This window comes from Rhamphochromis longiceps, linkage group LG20 (assembly GCF_057381845.1).
Source record: "Rhamphochromis longiceps isolate RC_006_pf linkage group LG20, R_longiceps_female_GT1.1, whole genome shotgun sequence".
NCBI lineage: Eukaryota > Metazoa > Chordata > Actinopteri > Cichliformes > Cichlidae > Rhamphochromis > Rhamphochromis longiceps.
In genome coordinates, this window is record NC_140576.1 from 10374745 (window position 1) to 10395917 (window position 21173).

The following is a 21173-nucleotide window of genomic DNA, read 5'->3' on the forward strand; positions in this document are numbered from 1 at the left end:
AACAAACAAACCAAAAAACGAACTGTAATGTAAATAAAGGTCTTGGTATAAGAATTCAAGGACCCAAACACATGACAGGAGGAAGAGTAACATCTGAAATCTGAATCTTTTAACAAGTTGAAGTCATACAAACAGGTGGTTAATTCCACCAAGGGGCAAAAAACAAACCAAGTGCTACAGGAGGAAATCTAACAAAAACCAATAATGTGTGAGAAATAAACTAACACAGGGAAAATGGGGAAAACAGTTTGTCTTTGTACAACCGAGCTGTCGGCTTTCAATCTGCCGTTTGGGAAATGATGCACAGGAGGTCTAAATACCACGGAGACTGATTAGCTACATGAAGTGTCTCACAAAGTAGTTCTGGCACAAGAATATGAGTTTTCCTGTCTGACAGCAGATCATTTATGGTCTGCATAACAATAGCTAGAATACCACATTAACACAAGATCTTCAGCCTTGCATGCAACTGAACTGTTTACAGTGCTTTTAAATGTAAATGGTTGGTATTGTTTGCACAATGATTCATAGGCATTAACTTTCACGTCAGTTTAGCCCTTAATAAACTTAAAGCTTAAATTTAATTTGTATTGTTTGCAGGATTGTGTCATATGAAACCAAAAGACACTTCATAGATTTAAAATATAAAAATGATCTGATACCACACGAACACGACAGGCTCTCTAAAGTTCAGTTCATTAAGAAAACACAGAGGTTGTGTTCTTTTATGAAAAACAGAGATAACTTAGATTGAGTTGAGGTTTAAAAATAGATCACTTTTTAGCATAAAAGTAAAAAAGTAGGTTTTTAAACATCCATTTTGTCTTTACTGCGTAGTGATGTACTGGAGTATGTGTGTGGAGTAGATGTGTTAAATACAAATGTATTAAAGGAAGCTGAGATCCAAAACTGTTGAAGCTGCAGTTGTTCAGAACAATTGGGAAGAAATCGAACAAAAGCAGAAGGTCTGGATGAGTTTGAGTGTCACTAAAAGACCAGCAGTAGCAAACATTAAACTTACTCAGTCAACTTCCACAGTGGCTGATCTTCAAATGACTCACAAATGTTTGTCTAAACTATTGCTCACCCTCAGTCTAAACCAAGGTGATCTAAGACTCCTGCAGTCCACAGAAATACCACAGTCAGTAGATCCAAAGGTATCTCCTGCCCAAAGGAGTTTATCTCTAGTTATCAGTTTGGACAAAAAAACAGCCTGATATTTTTGGAGAAGGATATGAATTAATATTTTACACTTCATAGAACATCATATAATGATATAACTCCATTTTCATGTGCCGTAGTATCAGTATGAACCATGAATTTGTATATTTTCTGATCACAATAAATCCGATTCAGTCACAGCTCATTCTGCATATGAAGCTTATGCTTTTTTGGTGTGTTTTAAATCTCTTTTCTCTCCTGACCTCCTGGTTCCCCTACGGGCATCGATGGATGTAGTACCCCATCACATATCCTATGATGTAAACTGCCACCAGTGCAGCTACGGCTCCTGCTGCTTTTACTACTATTCCAGTGCTGCCGACACACATGCTGTTGCAGATCCTGTGAATGGGAAAGAAAGGGGGCGGGTTTATTTGGTACCTGTGGTTTGGTACCTATGGTGGATGTAAGCTTAATTTTAATGGATTAATAACATGACCCCACTCTACACCTTTAAAACAAAGTTATACCACAGTTCATTCAGAACTTGGAGCGATCCCATTCACAGACACACAAACACTGTCAAAAACACAAGTTCCCTGGAGGAAGTAACTACATATCATTTAAACTATAAAAAATAGGTTGCAGGAAGTTTAAGTGAGATGGATACATGGATAAAACCTATTACAACCTTTCTCCTACACTTGATTTAAACTGTATGGTCAATGTCAAACTCATAAAACCTGGATTCTTTTTATTAAACACATTTAACCTTTGTCAGTTTAACTTAGTCCTCATGTGGTGTCAAGCCCAGCTGCTATCCTCTAAGTCTCACCTCCTCAGTGAGGACTGTGAAGCCTCTACATTCATGTTGATGTTGTCCTCATTCCAGCGGTCGTACTGCACGCTGCCGGAACCGTTGGAGTCCATGAGGACAGTTTTCCTTCGTCTCAGGGGCTGATCTGCTGGAATCACCGCTCACTCACTGCTTCAGTGTTGAGCTTCACTGCGCTCTGAAACAGCGAGTTTGGACAGTTGTGTCTTCGTAACAAAATACTAACACTTTTAGGGTATCTTAAAGGCAATCAAATATCTTGGGGCTAAACCATAGCTCATGACTGAAATAAACCAGTTCAAAAAGCAGTGACTGAAGGATTACAAATTCCCTTTATATCCTCACAGTCTTACAAAAGTCTTGCTCACCTGTAGGAGTCACAAACACTCACCAGCCTGCTTAGGAATCTCTGCTCTCCGGCACTTGTAAATCAGCGACTGAGACGAAGGGCTGTGCCTCAGCCTGTCATAAGTCCTTTGCTCCTAATCCATCTGTTGTTTTTGACCCTGTTAAATGACTCTTTCTCAGTGATAAAGGCCAGCTCGATGTGGTTTGTTAGTCTCCTGTTTCAGCAGAGCCTGTGCAGATAGTGCACTGCTTAGCAAAGATAGTTGATTTTGTAGAGTTTAATGGTTTGGGCTAAACACAACAGCATGCAGGTTTACTCCTCGGCTTCACTGAAAAGGCAAAATGCAGTACTGTAGTACAGTCCGTGTACTGTTTCAGACACATAATTCAATGATCCCTGCGACTTACTTTAATTACAGTGCATACAAGGTAATACCTCAAAAGAAGCAAAGGGATTTTGTTTTTACTTACCTTGAAGTGTCATATTTTAAGCTGAGAAGTTGAGTTAATGAGAATCCTGCGTGTGAACGAAGTCGTTAAGTTGATTTAACCAGTCTGGTTAACAAACATTCAAATCATTTGATCCTTGAAATCGGAAGGAAGAAGAATCGCGGTAGAAGACTTCAGCACTTTGGATTGACAATCTGCAAGGATATAGTGGATCCTAATAAGACTACAGCTTGCACCAGTGTTGTTTCACTCTGCTTTAGACATTCTGCAGGTAGAGGTAGAGACTCATTCATCATTAACTTGAATGCTGTACACTGCTGCCCACTTATGGACACGCACTGAGCTTGCCTGCAGCCTATTTCTCCTTTCCCTATGTGATACATCTCCCACAAACCTAAAAATAATAAGCAATATTGTACTTCTTTAGATTTTCTTTCTAAGGAGCCAGACTTTCAGATATTTTAACTGGTCTTGAGCAACAGTTCTCCAGGGTTTCTGACGGTCTTTCAAAGTCTTTCTTTAAATATTGACTGTGTTTTCACTCGTTTTTCAGTCCAGTCCTTGTAGCTCAACATTTTAAGAGAAATATTTGTTTTTGTTAACACTGACATTGAAATTTTAAAAAAAGGCACCAAAAAGACACCTAACTCAAGGGACTTAACAGACAACTTAGCAAGGAACAATGTTACATTGTATCTTAGGCCCCCAAAAGGTTGATTCTGTTCATCTGGACGTGGCGTTTTCAGTGGGAGAAACGTTTCGTCGCTCATCCAAGTGTCTTCTTCAGTCTCAGCTGACTGCAGGTTTCCCCAGCCTTATAAACACTACATTTGCATAATGACTGAAACCAGCCTACTGAATGAACAGTGGGCTGTGAGGTCAGTTCCTTGATCATTAATATGAAAATTGTCATGACCACCAACAACCACTCAAACCAGTGATCCTCCCTGTCCAGGATGTGTCCATCCTCATCACTGAAAGAGTGTCAACTGGCTTGTAGGTATGAACAGACTGCAGTCCTGGCCCGACGAGTTAGCTCTTCTGTCTTGTGCCATCCGCTTAGCGGCTAAGTGGTATGAGGGGGGGAGTCAGGTAGGCTCTTTATGTGAAAAGGGAAAGACCATCTCTGAATCGAGGAGGGGGCCTAAGTGTACATCTTTCACCATCTTACAATGCTGTGATTGCAGCCATTCCCCAACTCTCTGTGAATGGTGCTCATGGCCATTGATCAGTGGTTGTTGGTCAATGGTCATGAGAATTTGCATATTAATGATCAAGGAATTGACCTCACAGTCCACTGTTGATTCAGTGGGCTAGTTTTAGTTATTGTGCAAATGTACTGTTGATAAGATTTGGGGAAACCTGCAGTCAGCTGAGACTGAAGAAGTCACTTGGATGAGCGACGAAACGTTTCTCCCACAAAATGCTACGTCCAGATGAACAGAATCAACTTTTTGCGATTTCCTTACCTGGATGATTGAGCATGCATCAAGACCAGTGTTGGGTAAGTTACTTTAAATTAGTAACTTAGTTACATTACTAGTTACTTCTATTAAAAGTAACTCAGTTACTTCAAGTTACTCGTTACTTTCAGAGTAACTAGTTACTAGGGAAAGTAACTTTGGTTTAACTCAGAATTCTCTTGTTAATGTGTTGCCTCAGTAACTGGATACCCAGCAAGATTGACAGTCTTCTAGCTTGCTTACTTGCCACAAGTGCACTGTGCCACCTACCAATAGAAAGGAAAAAATAATGTGCACATTTCCACGAGAGAAATCCCACGCCTGATTCTATCCTAGCCATTCTATCCTCGCTTTTTACATCCAACACAAAAACTGCAGTCGTGGTGCTTTCGATTGTACTCAGAACTCGGAAATTCTGCCTTCTGAATAGGAAGATGTAGGTAACACCAGACTGCAGATGAGCTGCATACAGAGCTGGACTGGGACAAAAAAATCGTCCTGGGCATTTTGACTAGAGACCGGCCCACCATTATAGGAAAAATCATAAAGCCTTTGAATGAAAATAAGCACTGTTGTGACAGTGATGTTCACTGTTTTGATGGTATATATGTATCAATCTATCAATTGTTTGTTGTAAGACTCAGATAATTATTTTTTTTAAAAGTGAGACATTTTAAATGAGAATAAGAAAGTATTTCCTTGTGCCCCCCTTTCCCTTTTAATTCCGTACATGGACCTCTGGCAACACTTTCCTAGACCCGCCCCTGCACAGTTACCAGCTGTCAGCTACTTAGAAAAGGATCCTGGTGTTATTTGTCTCTCAGAAACAGTTCATAACTTCTCTTCAACTCATTCATGTTAACTAAAAGGTAAACCTGTTTCTCCATCACAGCTCTGATGATTCAGTAAGGACATCTCCTGGTTTCATCTTCATGTTTCCCTCTCACCACATATCCAAACCGATATCATGACCAGCAGCTTTACAGCTGTGGCTCCAGCAAACACCAGCTGATACTAGAAATTAATATTAAATAAATTCTAACAACAGCTGATCAAGCTTAAAGGTGCTGCTGTTGTTTACCGCGACATCCGCTGGTTTCCTCTTTCTGGCGCAAAGTGGGCGATAAACAAACAAGAGAGAAAAGCCGATCAGCTGATCATTGATCAGTTTCATGATTGAAGTAGAAACAGGAGAGAGATGGTGAGAGGATGAGAGAAGAAGAGGCAACTGTGCAGCAAAGACACAGAGTAACTCCAGTTTTGTGTCTTTTTCATTGTAGCTGAAACATAAACTGTGTTCCTTTTCACCTCAATACGAAACGCGTAATAATTTCTCTGAATACGAGACGATTCCGTTTTTTACTGGACGGTTGGCAACTCTAATAATTAACCTTATGAACAAAATAAAGTTCAACATCAGTAACATAGCACCACCCAGCTGTATAGAAACTCCGTCATGCTAGCTAGCACGCAGTACGAAAAAGTCAGCACAACAAAAATAAACTCCAACTAAACTTGGTTCATATCTGACCCAGATGGACTGCAGGTTATAACTTCTTACCTGAAGTTCAGTTCACCTGACACTCTCGGACCGGCGGCCGCTTCGGGTCTCTCCTCTTGCCTCCCTTTTCCTTCATCCACCTGCTGGTTTCCACCACTTGCTAATGTTATTGAATCTGTGAGAGCTAGCTCTGCGATAGCCACCACACGAAGTAACGAATAACGAGCCTATCTAAATCCCAGTAACGAGTAACGCGTTCCCGGTTTTGGCATAATAACTAGTTACCGTGCTCGTTACCCATACGGTAAAAAAATACATTTTTCCTAGCCAAAATATATTTCAAATATATGGTAAATATATTTTGTATTTGTGATGCTCCAAAAAAATATATTTTTGAAATTGAAAATATATTTCTTTCAAACCAAAATACATTTCAAAACATATTTTAGGGTGAAGAAAATACATTTCCAACCTTACAGTAGAATGTATATCAAAGTATCCTTTATTTAAAATATATTTAGTGCAATAATGATGATAATGATAACAATACTAAAAGTAACATGTTTTATGCACATCTGCAAAAAACAGTTGGATTCAAACAAAACAGAGTCAAAGGTCTATCACGAATTAGGTTGTTTATTCATTTGCTTACAGTATTTCACATTACACAATATCTCACTATAATGTAGCGTTCATTGACTTTGAAATTATCTGTCAGTGATACAGTAAACAAGATACAACAACTGCTATGTACACTTTAGTTTTTGACAATATATACAATTTAGTACTTAAAGGAACACACTCCACTGTTTTGGAAATAGGCTCATTCTCCATCTCCCTCAGAGTTAAAAATGCAGCGTCTTCTTTCTAGATCCGTACGTTAATAGGGCTCTGGAGCGTGATCTTACGGGATGGGGCGTAGCCAGGATTTTTGGTCAAGGCGCCATATTAGCAGGCCAAACAAATGCTTGCTGTGTGGTCGGTTGTAATGTTAGATTGCACTACCGACAAAGGAATAAGCTTGAAAACAGGCTCTCTTTTCATTGTTTCCTCACCTGGAAACATCATGAGGGAGCTTATGTGTTGGATGTTACCAAAAGAAGGCGTCTAGCCTGGATAGCAGCTGCGAGACGAGCTGATATTCAGTTCTCTACCAGCCACAGATATCTGTTGGTGTGCTCCAGTATTTTCATTCAGGTAAGTTCTAAATAAGTTCATATTATTATTTATAGCCTGTTAATTTTATTTTCAATAGCACAAACTTAGAACAAACATGCAGAACTACCTTCTATTTATAGAGTTGCTAATTATTTGGCATTATTGCAACAAACCAGCCTATGAAATGAATGAAACAAATCCTGACTGGGTTCCAACACTACACATGGGGCACTACGAAATCCCTGCTTCAAACTACATGCTACATACCACCATGCCAATCAGATTACTTCTTCCATGTGAGGGTAAAAAGGTGACCTTCCTGGATAAGATGGCAAAGGTTTGCTGCGTTTTGGTGAACATGTGCCCCAGTGTGGTAGTAAAACCAGGGAAAAATGCTCTTGTTAAATACTTTTAAGTCTTGTGCTGTTTATGTAGTGATAAGTTTTCAAAAGAGACAGTAAATTACAGAATGCTAGTAGTGGGTGATATTATACAAATGCTGTCATGATTTTATGTGAACATTTTGTCATTTGTAAACTATACATAACATTTTTTCTACATTGTAACTGATGTGATGTTCGACAAAGTGCTTTTAATTAAAAATAGGCAAACATTTCTTTGTTTCTTTATTCAACTTTTGAACAGTGGTATTTAGTAAGTACATATTCAGTAAATGCAAAGTATTTACATGGCCCCCTAAATTAAAACATTATGGGTTATTCAGAACAGAACTATGCTTGGAAAAATATTGTCCCATCAGTTGATCCAACTCCTCCACAGTAGCAGGTGGAACTTTTCTTTTTTGAGGATGGCTTCTTTTACCTGTCACAACGAATGGTCTGTTTATGTTTTGATCAAGAACCTTTTTTTTGGGCAGCTGAAGAGGAGAAGTCTATCTTATGGCCAACCTCTGGCTGTATCTTGGTCATATTACCCAGCAAAACCCAGTATGCAGGTTCATCTGTAACAGTCCTTGTGCCACAGATCCTCACTGTTGCTTCTACATTAAACAGAAGAGCAGTGACATGGCTGCAAGTCTCCACGACTCTAGCCATACAGCTGCAGTGGGCGGCTTCAACCTTCCCTGTGATGCTCACAATGACCTGTGGCTGCAATGCTGCAATTCAGTCTTTAAGAGTGCAGGACCTAAAACACACACAGACAAAGTTCATTTAAAGACAAGAACTTTAATAAGCCAAGTCCGACACAAATGTGTTTTATTTACTTTCAAATCCATTTATCATAAATGTAACAAATAAAGTGTTTTTATGTATCCATCTATAGAACGCTGCATGTTATATTCTAAATCTGCATGTTTCTTTTTAGAAACCTATCAGCAAAAAATGAACCTAAAGTATGTAATGCAAGGATGTAATCACTTTCAAGAGGGAGAAAACATAAAGTTCGACTTTAAGTGACAACTATGGACACCTAATATGACAAGCAGATTCTGCAGGTCATTAATCAATGTATAAAACTAAAACAGAATGTATTTTTAGTGACACAGGACACAAACAAGGAAGCATTTATTTATAATAAATATGAATTAATTAGGGCAATTTCTTTAACCATAAAAAATAACTAAATCCTTCAGGACAATGTCACATCAATGCACTGAACTCACTATGTTATCCCTCTAACAGAGCCTCTACATGTTCTCACTGTAATTTCCCCCTCACGAATGAATTTTTGCTAGCACTAATTTGAATGCTGGGGGGAATCAAACGCATTTTACTCGCAGTACTCAAGCTGACTTACCTTTGCTTGAATGACGGCGTACTCACAACGTGGAGGCTTAAAAATAGCCAAATCTTGTACCCAGTCCTTGGTGAATTGGATGTGCGCCTCCAGAGATTTATAATTGCGAAATTGGTGCGCCGTGTATGCTCTGACTCCACAGACAAGGTATGAGAGTAGATTATGCTAAGTCAATAGCGGTTTGGTCTTCAGGGTTTCTACTCCACGGCTATATTTCATACGGGTCCACATTTCAACAATCAAGTACCGTCTCTTTGCATCTGGACAGAATCTGTCTCTATACCGTCATTTTCTTTTGAGCTACGTTTCAGAATGGTTCGTAGCAATCTTGTTTTGATTCGTGACCTGCCAAGATGGTGCTGCGCTCCCACAATGCATTGCGACATTACGTCAACTCCAAAGCCCTTTGCGTGCAGGAGTGTATGCGCATGCGCATTGCCACGGTGGTTTAAAAAATAAAGATATAATGAAAAGTAATTAATAAAAATTAAATATTTAAACATTCCCACAAATGTGCAATGAACGTGCAAAAACTCTCTTTAGTAGTTGTTACTGTTTCTTTCTTTCTTTCTTTCTTCTTTTTTTTTTTTTTGAAAAATAACGACGTCTCTGAGGCGCGAAATCTGACAGCGAGAGGAACGGCCGGATACAGGAGACGGGAAGAAACAAGCCGATTATGTTCGCGTTAATTAAGTGGTTGGAAGATGTAAAATTCTCAATTCTGCCAACTGAACATATACGAGATTTTAATGAGGATGAATAATTAGCCGGCATGGAGGAAACGGACCTTTATTTCGTGGAGTGGCGACAAGAAGCCAAGGCGGGTGGCCAGTCTAAGAAGCCTCCATCATCAAGCTAGCAGGTGCCTTTTCCCATATAATATTACTTTATTCTCGTGTATTTGGAACGGAAGCGTAGAGCTGCCACCCAGGCAAAAGAGAAATATAAGTATATCACGTTATAACGTGAAAAGTTTATCGTTCTAACAATATACTATCATGTTTGAACAACATGTTTGAACAACATTGTACGAAAAATGTACATAATTATCACGTCCGTACAATATTGTGCGAACGTGACAATTATGTATATTATAATAACGTGATATTATATTATACAAACATGAAAAGCATAATGTTAGAACAATAAACATTTCACGTCATAACGTGATACAGCTCTATTTTTCTTTTGCCTGGGTGGCAGCTCCACGCTTCCATAATTTGGTAATCAAAATATGTAACTTAATTAATTATATTGTGACGTACTTTTGCCTTTTCTTATTATTCTGCCTTATCAATAACTATCAAAGCCTATTCACATTTAATTTGGCTTTCACAGAAATCCTACCTCTCCTTCTGGCTACAGAGTACTTACCAAGGTTAGAAACAAAGAACAGTTATGCTTTATTAATGTTCGCTAATTACAATGTTCCACATTTCCTTGCTTTTTAAGTCATTTTTAGGCTTTTTAGAGTTTTTGTTTTTTATTTTTTTAGCAGTAATGTTTCTGCCTATTTATTTCAGCCCATGAAATCGAATGCAGATCTTCCTAATGTGAGATTTACATAAATGTAAGTAATTTTGTTTGTCATTGTCATTAATGTTGTTGCTGTTGTTGTTTTTGTGCAGTTTGCAATCATATAAACCTAGCAAGCATCAGTCAGCACAGTGACTAACCTAAACAGATTCTTGCTTTATTCACATATATTATATGTAATTATATATACCTGCACATTGTACCTAGGGTTGCAGCCACTTGGCCCCACCCCATTGTTGTGACAGCCCTGATTGTACTTATACACTGCATCTGAACAGGGAACAGTCTGCCACATTAATGTATTTTTAAGTGACTTGTTTGTAATACATGAATTTGTTTTTTACAGATGTCAAAGTCTCAACCTCATGCTGCCCTCCCCCATCCTCCTAAAGTAAGTATTTGTTGTTGTAGTTTTTTATGCGGTGTCTGTGTCACATGCTAATCATAATTATTGAAATAACTGTTTTCTAACAGATTTTCCAAAACACTAGTTATGTTTGTTGTCATTCAGACCAATACTACTGCTTAGACATTGTTTAGTGGTCATGCATGTTTGACAAGCTCGTTATGATACCAAAACAGTAGGCCTATCACAATAATCGATATATCGACTTAACACACAATACATGTACATGACCTCAATAATTGTTGATGATGTAATTTATCCGCCATTATATTTACAAAAATAAAATATAATGATAACAAAACAATAACATTAAATAACATTGTTTTCTATTTGTTAGAAAATTTACTATTTATTCAAGTTTTTAAGGTATCTAATATTTTGATTCCTAATTTCAATGATCTAAATACTTTAAGAATTAGATGTTGGTTTGTCAATTGAAAGTGTGTAGATCTTGCATTATTATGGTGTTATATTATGATTATACATTCAAAGACATAAAATGGTCTTAAAATGACAATGACATAACTTGTCGCAATTGTTTATGGGGCAATATACCGACCAACAAAAAGTCGCTATCGTAACAGGCCTTCAAAACAGACGGTTTTATGATTGATAAATTCAAAAAATAAATACATTTAATTTCTCTGAGATTCTCTAATATTCAGTTACAGTTCACAACACAGTTACCCGTACATGCAGTATTATACTGTAAATATAAATCTCTGCATTTAGCATCCCACTAGAAGCGTCGCAGTTACTGCCTCTTTTTTTTTTTTTTTTTTTTACAAATACCTGTACTATCACTAACACATTTACTGTTTTACTTTTAGCCTGTGGATACAAATGCAGATTTCCTTAATGTAAGTTGTGCATTTTAATTACATAATGTTATTTTTATTATTATTTATTTATTTATTTTATTTTACATTCAAATATTTCAAGCTTCTTGGTTAAAGAAGCTTGATTGCTAGTAGGTAAAGAATAGTTCACCTATAATTCATATTCCCAATTAATTTCTCACCTCTGATTGAATGCCTTTGTTTGTTTTCCTTTTGACTATAACAAAACATTTTTGCTGGATATATATGGTGAATTTATATGCATAGATACAGTCGTAGTGCTTGACACATGCAAACAGCAGTAGATGTACTAAAAAGGAAATAATTACAATCATGATGTTGATTGCTGATGTCAGTATATATATTTTAGAGGAATGTTTTGTTTTTCACCCAAAATGAACTATATTGCTTCAGAAGAGATTTATTACCCTACCGGACTCTTATATATTGTTCTGTTTTTTGTTTGTTTTTGTTATTTTCAGGTTCAATGGTGCGTGTTCTTCTAATGGCCGCCTTCCCACTGGAGGTTTTGATCCACAGCAATTTAAAAGGTAATCAGCTTTGAAAGTCAGTTCAAATGGTTAGCTAATAGTACTTTAAAAAGCCTACAACTCTGTCACCAGTTTCTTTACCAAAAATTACCCATAAAAGTATCGCTCAATAGCATATATTGTAGTTCAAATGTTTAGTTGTACAAATATCAAATTTTTGGAAATCTAAAACTAGTCAAACACTCAAATGTTCATGCTTTTTATAGGAGGACAGAGCAAAACGGACATCGGCGCAGAGTGAAGAACTGCCCTTGATAAGGACACTATGACAGCCATATATAGTAAGTGAAGACTTTCTGTGTATCTAAAATTGCATACAGCACAAGTAACTTACTTTGCAACCATTAAAATAGGTTGTAAAGTAAGTTACCAATACAAATAGGTGATGATGCATTGTAGTGGTTGGTCTCAGACAAAGAAGGTCAACAGATTTATGAATGCTGGAAGGTAAGGAGAGACGACCAAAAGGGGTGTTAGCATTACTGTAATGTGAACTGGATAGACTTCCCATCTAGGAAAAAAAAGAGGTAAAATTATGCGTAAAATATATCTGTATTAATATCTGTATCTATATAAACAGAAATATCTGTTTGCTAAATGAAGCCAGCTAACATAAATCACATTTTTATTTTAACTCTGATAAAAGTAATAGAACTGTGACTTTTGTTTGTTACAGTGGCGGTAAGGAAGGGGTTTCCCAGCGTGTCCAGAAGGGCTTTGAGGATTGCCGTGAAAGCTGGGGGAACTGAGACTGCTGGAAAAGGAAAAGAAATTACATTTTAAGTATGCTGACTTATGTTCATACAATCACACACACATATACACATACACACACATATGTGTGTGTGTGTGTGTGTGTGTGTGTATATATATATATATATATATATATATATATATATATATATATATATATATATATATATACACACACACACATATATGTATATGTGTGTGTGTTTCTTTTAGAATGTTTGAGTATGTAATGAGAATAAACTTATAAAATGAATATTCCTTGCTTGATTGATATGCTATATGTATGTTTTAAACATCAAATAAAGATTTCTTTCAGATGTTACATGTGAATGTGTTTTCTTAGAAATATATGAAGGGTTAAATTTATATTTTTTTGAATGATTTTAAATAAATTTAAATTGTATTTTGAAATATATTTTATTAATATATTTCAAAATATACAAAAAATGGCCAAAAAATATATGTGCTAAAAAACATTTCAAAATACATAAACATATTTCAAAATGTATTTTAAAATACATTTTGAAATACATTTCAAAATATACAAAAAATGGCCAAAAAATATATGTGCTAAAATACATTTTAAATATATAAATATATTTTAAAATGTATTTTAGCACATATATTTTTTGGCCATTTTTTGTATATTTTGAAATATATTTCAAAATGTATTTTAAAATATATTTTTTTACCGTATGGGATACCACAATAATAACGTAGTTACTGTAACGCGTTACTTAATAACGAGTTAGTCCCAACACTGATCAAGACATTGTATCTTATGGCACTTGGTTACTACAAGAATGTGACGAAAACACGCAATTTGTTCCAGTTTCTTTCACTGAGTCTAAATATCAAAGATGACACAGTTTAGCAGGGATACAATAGTAATTTTTGCAACGACAAGGTGATTCATGGTTAGTAGTGTGTCCTTAAAAAAGACCTGACATAAGACCTGAGGGACGGATCTGGTCCTTCAGCTGATCTATCCACTGTTCACTGAAGCTTCAAAGGAAATGGTGTCAGTGGAAGGGTGGCTGTCAGGAAGCCATTCTTAAGGAATCACTCTCATTATAGAAGGAGGAGGTCAGAAAAGAGGTACAACAAGTGAATGTCAACAGCCATATGTATAACACTGTGGAGGCTGGTTTAGGGCACCTTTTAGCCAGTCTTGTCAAAACTGATGAAATTATGAACACAGAAACACAGATTTTGATTTTGAGCCACCATACACGACCATTTGGAAAGAGTGTGATTTGGATCATTGCCATAAAGTCATTGCCAAACACACTGCCAATGCAGTAAAAGCATAACTGAATAAACACACTGAATAACACACAAACAGTGGAACACTGACAGTCATGGGTTGGCCCCCAGCATTAATCGAGCAGAGTGGGATCATGTTGACAGAGAACAGAACAAAAGCCAGCCAACATCCAAAGAAGAGCTGGATGTCCTTAAAGAAGCCTGGAAAACTATTCCTGAAAACTACTTAAAGACATGACAAGAAAGCTGCCGAAGAGAGATCAGAGTGTGTTCAAAAATAACGGTGTTCATACCAAACACTGGCTGTCAAGTCTGTACTGTACAAACTGTTATACTGTATTTCTGTTAGGGTCCTGGGTTGTTGACTGAGTGTTTTGAGTTTCCTGTGTTTTTTGTCACTTTGTATTCTCATTGTTGGTCTTTAGTTACTCCCTTGAGTGTAGTTTCTTGTGTTCCGTGCTTTGTGTTTCCCTCTGTGTATTATTTTTCATCTCTAGCCTTTTGGTTCTTAGAGTTCTCTGCCTTATGGTTTATGTCTCTGTGTTTCTTAGTTGCTCTGTCTCCACTGTGTCTCAGTGTTATACTTCCTGTTTTACTTTGAAGGTCTGCGTCTCATGTGAGTGTATCCTGCTTTGCTTCCTTGTCTCGTCAGTTCTGATTTCTCCCAGCTGTGCTCTCCTTCTGTGTCTCATTCAGCCTTGTGTTTCTCTGTGTCGGTGTCCCGTCGTCCCTCATGGCTGTGTTTCTCTGTGTGGTTTCCCCGTGAGTTTACCTTATTCTTTCCCAGTTTAGTTTTTGTGTTGCATGCATTTTCCTTTCCAGCCAATAAAGCTGTGATTTTGTTCATCCCTCGTGTCTGAGAGCCTGCATTTTGGGTCCAACTCCTGCCTGCACACAGCTGACACCTGACGATTTCTTTGTACCTTTGCATTTTTCCAATAACACATGAGGTGACTTTTGCACACTGCTGTATATTTTGCTTCAAACAACTGTTTCTTGATGAGATAATAAAATATTTGTAGAAACATGACACTTGAACTTGTGCTTGCAGCTATATTTGAGCTCCATCTTCTCCCAACTTTAAATCTACCATTACACACCTCATCCCACACACTTGGTATAACTCAGGGGTAGGCAACTCCAGGCCTCGAGTGCTGGTATCCTGCAGGTTTTAGATCGCACCCTGGGTTAACACACCTGAATCAAATGATTAGTTCATTACCAGGCCTCTGGAGAACTTCAAGAAATGCTGAGGAGTCATTTAGCCCTTTAAATCAGCTGTGATGGATCATGGACACATCTAAAACCTCCAGGATACCGGCACTCGAGGCCTGGAGTTGCCTACCCATAACTCTTTAGGTAATTACTGTGCACACTCTAATTTCTTTTCACGTATTATTATTACAATATTGCTGTTTAATAATATTGCAAGTCTACAACTGTTTCTTGTGTTTAATGCCATCAGAATAATCCCACGCTGTTACGTGCAGATCACCACAGAACTCAGCGAATGCTTGCGACTATATTTCAGCGAGAGTGTAAAGTCTTTCCCATGGTGCAATAACCTCCACTATCTTGCCATGACTCAGGCCTGAGGGTGCCTCTGCTCCACTGACACTCAGTTGAACTTTGGTACAGGACACAGAACAGGCTTCTGGGTGAGCAAAGCACAACGCTGGGGCAACAGAAAGAAAACGGAAGCGCTGAGCTGATACTTCACAACACTGTAACGCGATCTATGAACCATAAAAGATGAATCTTGAGAGTGCAGATGCTTAAAGTAGCTTACTTTTATAGACATTCAAGGTGATTTTTCCTCCCTTGAGGTAGTACTATGTTCTCTTTCATCACATGGCTTCTTCCAACTTCCTACTTCTTACCAGGGTGGCTGACTCTAGATATAAATCCACTGGAAAGTTTACTCCAAGGTGAGTTCCTCATCCTTCAGCACGGCTGCGGGCCATTTATTAAAAGAGTAAATGTCTGAGGTTTGTTATTACTTGTGCTCGAAATTCACGGCTATCTGACCTGCAGGGCTGGTAGCTGCATGTGGGATCTCTGTGCTGTGCTCCCTGTTGAGAGTGCATTTATTCTTGGAGGAGAGGTGAGAGAGGTCGCCTCTTGTGTACAGACTTATGTGGTGTTTTGCTGAAGAATTTCCCATTTTCACTTTTAAAAATAATTGATTTTAGAGGGATTTCATCATCCACACAGTTTATTTTTATGTCTTTGATGTGACTTTTTTTTCCCTCCTCCCTACAACTTGGAGCTGGAGTAAAAAAAATGGTGAAGACACATCAACTCGGAAGACATCCGGTCATCCGATAAGGACAAAACCTGGACTTACTGGGCTGCTTCAGTTTCTCTTTGTAACTGGGATACTGTGTGTAGTGGGCTCCCGTGTGGCCTCACTGGTGGTACTAGAATTCTGTCTTCGAGCTGTCTCTGGATTGGTTACAGCTGGACCAGTAAGAAACCAATTATGTGATAAAAAATATATATGAATATGCCTCAGCTGTATAAGGTGATTTTTCTGTGGCTTACTCTGCTGAGTTGGTGTCAGGATGAGTCGCGACAGCCATCGTCGTCTGCTTTGATTCATTCATCACTCGTGCTCCTCTTTTTTCCCAGGAGTCGGGGAAATTTCTGCAGCAGCTGTTAGTTCAAAGCCAGTTCTCTCTGGGTTGCGCCCTAACCTGCAGTTTGCACTTTCTACACGAGGGGGCGGCGCAGCGCTGGCTATGCTTACTCCTGGCAGCAGCACTCAGCTGGTTTCTGGCTAGGCAGGCCACAAACCTGCTGCACCATGTCATAGCTCTGTATAAACTCCACAGCTCACAGGGCTACTGCGGCATTTGCATCAGCCTCCTCACATCGGGCAGCTCCCTGCTGCCCATGCTGTGCAGGACCATCATCATTACCTTCTCTGTGGCTGTGCTGGCTGCTGTTTCAACCATCAACCAACATTTCCTCTCTGCAACAGAAGCCCTTAGGTTTTGGACACCACTTACTATCTGCTATACGCTGTTGGTGGTGTACATGCAGGGTGAGAAACATTTAAAGACATAAGCCCTTACAAAGCGATATGCCAGTAGCATCACTTGCTTCTCAATTCACCTGACTAATCACTACAGCATCTGTGGCTGATCTAAGACATTTGTTTAGTTTGTTTAAATGCAAATGAAATACTTCTCCCTAATAGTCCTCTAATGTCATGGTTCTGTAGAAGAGCAACACCGTCTGCCTAGCAGCCAGGCCGTCCTCAATGCAGTGGTGGTGCGTCTCGGGGGTTTGATGGTCCTGATGCTGACTGTTGGACGCTGGGCAGACGTGTTCCACATCCTAATATGTTTCCTCGGAGAGGCTAGCTGTCTACTCCCCACCAAGGATCTGCTGGATGCAGCATCCTCACAGGTCAGTGAGTCTCCCTGGGAGCGGCACACGGGGCCAAAAGCACTTCGTTCCCACCGAGGCCTCCCAAAACTGGAGTAGAATATCAATATGTTCATTAGATGAGTCTCAAGATGACACTCGATTTTTCCAACTTGTATCCCGGGTGGAGAAGGTTTAAGACCCCCAAGACAGATTCAGGTCAACGTGATCTCTGACTCAGAATACTGAGTCTACTTTTCCTTTCACTGAGCTGACCTATTTAAAGTTGCGGGGTTTAAACAAAGTATAATGCAAAATAAAACAAATATAAAAAACCTTGCATTTGAATAGACTTTTAAGGTGAGTCGGGTCTGTTTTGCTATTAAAATGTAGCTCATGTGGTGATTGAGAATCATGCATATCAAGAAATCATGGCTACATTCACTAAGCTATATGTCTGGCTGTAGCTTAACAGCAGGCATGTCTTCAGTCACCCATGTTTCTAGCATCATATTTTGCTGTGTTCACACAGGATGAAGAGGATTATACAGAGTACAGAAGGAGGGAGCGTCAGCAAACACCACGAGCCTTCAAGAAGGAGCATCAGAGATAGGCACTCTGGGATTTTAAAGCCTGCACGTCTCTTTAATGGCACTATTTAGTGGAAATCATATCAAGGCAACGTTGCTTTCTACCTACAATGTAGTATACATTTTGTATTAAATATTTGACACAACTCATCATGTAAGGAATGTTTACAGTCTTTTCACGTTTTCTAAAAGAACAATTTCATGGTTATCAACAACTATTCAATAGGCAGCCTTTCAACAAGTCCTGGAGTTCATTTTACTTCTTAGGATGCTAAGGATGTGTTTTTAAGCTTGTTTTCTTCCTGCTGGTTAGTCATACTGTTTCAACAATAATGGTTATCTGGGTCTGTGTGACCTCTTGGGAAGATTTACCGTTTGAGATCATTTCCAGTAGAGCAGATTAAGGTCAAAGTATTATTTTTTTTTTATTCAGTAGATTTCGCATTTCCCAGCATTTTCAGTTGAGAAGCAATACAAAACCCATTTTTTATATTTCACCAACGCTGAACCCCTTTCTTTTATTCTTGCAGTATAAGGTAGGCATTCAACAGAAACAGAATAATAAAGCTGCACAAAATAGGAAATTATTCCATTTATTGGAAAAAAAAAACCCGACAGAAAATGTAAATTTAGACTCCCATATCACGTCGTCGTTTTTAACCATTAAAGCAGTCGCTGTTACAGCAGGTAAATGCACTCTACAGAGGAGCTAACATTACTAAGTGTAGTACTGACATGACTGCAAACATCCAATAACTGCATACCACACAGCCTGGGCAGTGGGTAAGCTTATTCGTTTATTGTTTTGTTGTTTGTTCACTTATTTCCCCGCGACAGGCCCGCAAACACCATTGTGCTCTGCTAGTGTTCAAAGGCTGTGTGCTTGAAAAGAAAAGGCAAAATGGCTGACGACAACGTTAGTGCTCCAAAGACACACAAAATGGCGTTAGACAAAGAAAAGGCTAGTTTACTTGATTATGCGTCGACCTTAGCTCCATTTTGTTGGACAAACACGCTGTTAAACAGCTAGCAAGCCGTATTAATTCACACTGTTGTTGTAATGGCAGCAAATTCGCTTTATTAGGCTACACTCAAAGGGGCTTTTTATGAGGAAGTTTGAGATACCGCCCTTCCAGCCTGTGCTACATTGTCTCAATAACAGTAGCCAAGGTTAAAGCCTGACTTCGTGTGACAATTTAACACCCATATCGAATTAAATCCACAATGTGTCGCCGGTGTTATGCCCATTAGATCTGTCTTTATTGAGAGCTGTGGACAGACAGAAACATATTCCATGAGAGGGTTTTTGTTATGTCAGTCCCGTCATCCCGTGTCAAAAAAAATTACAGGGGGAAACATTAGCCTGACGGTCCAGTTTCCACGATAATCCACGTCTGAAAATCACTGAAGATGAAATTTAGTTTTTGGTGTCTAGTCGATCCACCAAAATGAGAAATTGTACTCCCAGAGGTTTATTAGACTTTTAATGGAGTAAAGTTCCACATCAGGACGCTTTCAGTAGACATAGGGAGGACGCTCTGAGCACCCGAGTACGGTGAAAATGCCCATAGAACTGACTGAGCGCCGTTGTAACCTCCTCTGGAGATTTCCAGATTGTTCTGTCTTCATCTGATAGGCACAGTGGACGCATGCGCAAAGCAGTTTCGCGTGTCCCCTGTTACTGCATTTTAACGCAGGCGCACTTCTCCCTTTAAGTATTCTTAATATAGTAACAAAAGCAGAATAATGCCCCGCTGTAGTTGCAGCTTTATTTTCAAACCAAACAAGCCAGTGATCATTTTCCACAGGCAAAAAAAATTACAAATAAAAAAAATAAAATAAAACAATTCAGCTCCAAGGAGGATTTGGGCACAACACAATGTGGAGAAAATAGTTGTTCATCTACCATTTTACTTAAATGTTGACGCCCCTCTTGATTATGTGGACATCATTATTTGGTTCGTTATTTATCAGTCATGGTGGTCATTCAGAGAAAGTGTGCATGTTTTATAATGGGGATAGTCGGTCAAAGAAAAATACACACACACATACAGTTTGTATTTTCCCTTACAAGAGGGCTTATCGCCACTGTACTCTTGGACTTTTGGACAGGGGCCTGATTGTTTTGTGTTACTTATTAGCTTAAAGTAGAGCTCAGACCAGGTCAAAGTACTTGACTTAACAGCTCCCGGTGCCTTTTGTAACCCAGTAGTAGAAGCTGTTAAATATGTCAAAGCATCTTTTTTTTTGTTGCTCTGACAGACTGCAGGTGCAACATGCAGAAGGCATATGTATCAATTCAAAGTTTAAAGGTTTCAAACACATTCAAACTACCTCAGTGTGGTAAAGTTTCTTACTGTAAACTTAGCCGTGTTGTCTCGAGTTTGCTGGATTGCTTTTCTGGACGATCCGGCTTGGGGATTCTGAATTTTGGGGATTTTATTTATTGTGTCACTGCCTCAGCTTTTCTTTCTTTTTTTTTTAACTGATCTAGCAGTACGTTGATCTTTTCCATACAAAAGAACAGTTTCCCACATAAGTTTCATATCTGTCAAAATATGAAACTCATGAAAATCCACCTAAACTTCCTGTAATTTCACTTGACACACTGACAAGCAAACTATTTTCTGTCATACATAAGTTATGAATTATGTGGTTTCCCCTATTTCCCTGCAACAGTGCCTTATATCAGCTTATGTAGAAACATTTTTGTTTCAGTTTTCACACACTTAAGTGCAAAACTAAAGGGATAAACAGAAAGTGTATTGAACCCAACTGAACGAGACAAAAAGGCCCTCCTGTGGTGTTTTGTTCTGTTCCAGATAGCAGTCTACTCTAAAACATCCCACCAGTGTTGGGAAGACATAGCATATTATTCACACTAATTCAAGTTAAGGAGAAAAAAAAAATCTCTTAAACTTATTATAACTTATTATAATAAGTTGGTCACAGATTAACTTGCAGCACATTCATGTTAGATTATTAGCATGCAGAGTAGCCCACAGCTGTCCTTCAGTTTCCTGTTTCCTGTGTGCAAGTTTCCGCTTCAAGTGTCAAAAACTTCAACACAACCTGTGATTAGAATGAGAGTGCATCTAGTCTCCTGATTCTTATGAATGACTGGACTGCAGCTACTGCTGTTTCTGCTGATTTGTTGTGCAGACAAACAGAGCAGTGATCTGAAGT

At 38.5% G+C, this 21173-nt stretch overlaps 2 protein-coding genes and 3 long non-coding RNA genes across 5 annotated transcripts in view; 2 read left to right on the forward strand and 3 right to left on the reverse strand.

The window, feature by feature from the left end:
* Positions 1-92: 92 nt before the first annotated feature.
* smim1 (small integral membrane protein 1) lies at positions 93-2106 on the reverse strand. The gene is made up of 2 exons (XM_085394088.1): positions 1997-2106; positions 93-1563 (listed from the first exon to the last, which is right to left on the reverse strand). The coding sequence occupies exons 1-2, from the start codon at positions 2089-2091 to the stop codon at positions 1437-1439; spliced, it is 222 nt and encodes a 73-aa protein (XP_085250214.1). The 5' UTR covers positions 2092-2106; the 3' UTR covers positions 93-1436.
* A 1-nt stretch (position 2107) lies between these two features.
* Positions 2108-21173, reverse strand: part of LOC146644963 (uncharacterized) — a 63264-nt gene continuing 44198 nt past the window's right edge. The window contains exons 3-4 of the long non-coding RNA XR_014909084.1: positions 2388-2988; positions 2108-2174 (exon numbers count right to left, since the gene is read on the reverse strand). This is a non-coding gene — a long non-coding RNA (uncharacterized LOC146644963). The remainder of the gene's footprint in view (positions 2175-2387; positions 2989-21173) is intronic.
* LOC146644964 (uncharacterized) lies at positions 7530-9129 on the reverse strand. The gene is made up of 2 exons (XR_014909116.1): positions 8675-9129; positions 7530-8062 (listed from the first exon to the last, which is right to left on the reverse strand). It is a non-coding gene; the product is annotated as an uncharacterized LOC146644964 (long non-coding RNA).
* On the forward strand, positions 9272-12840 carry LOC146644965 (uncharacterized). The gene is made up of 8 exons (XR_014909115.1): positions 9272-9536; positions 10013-10052; positions 10198-10244; positions 10557-10601; positions 11447-11476; positions 11938-12006; positions 12213-12287; positions 12683-12840. It is a non-coding gene; the product is annotated as an uncharacterized LOC146644965 (long non-coding RNA).
* Positions 15463-18140, forward strand: tmem82 (transmembrane protein 82). Its single transcript, XM_085394085.1, has 6 exons — positions 15463-15953; positions 16060-16129; positions 16295-16493; positions 16657-17071; positions 17252-17439; positions 17930-18140. Exons 1-6 carry the CDS (start codon positions 15860-15862, stop codon positions 18008-18010), a joined length of 1047 nt encoding a protein of 348 aa, XP_085250211.1. The 5' UTR covers positions 15463-15859; the 3' UTR covers positions 18011-18140.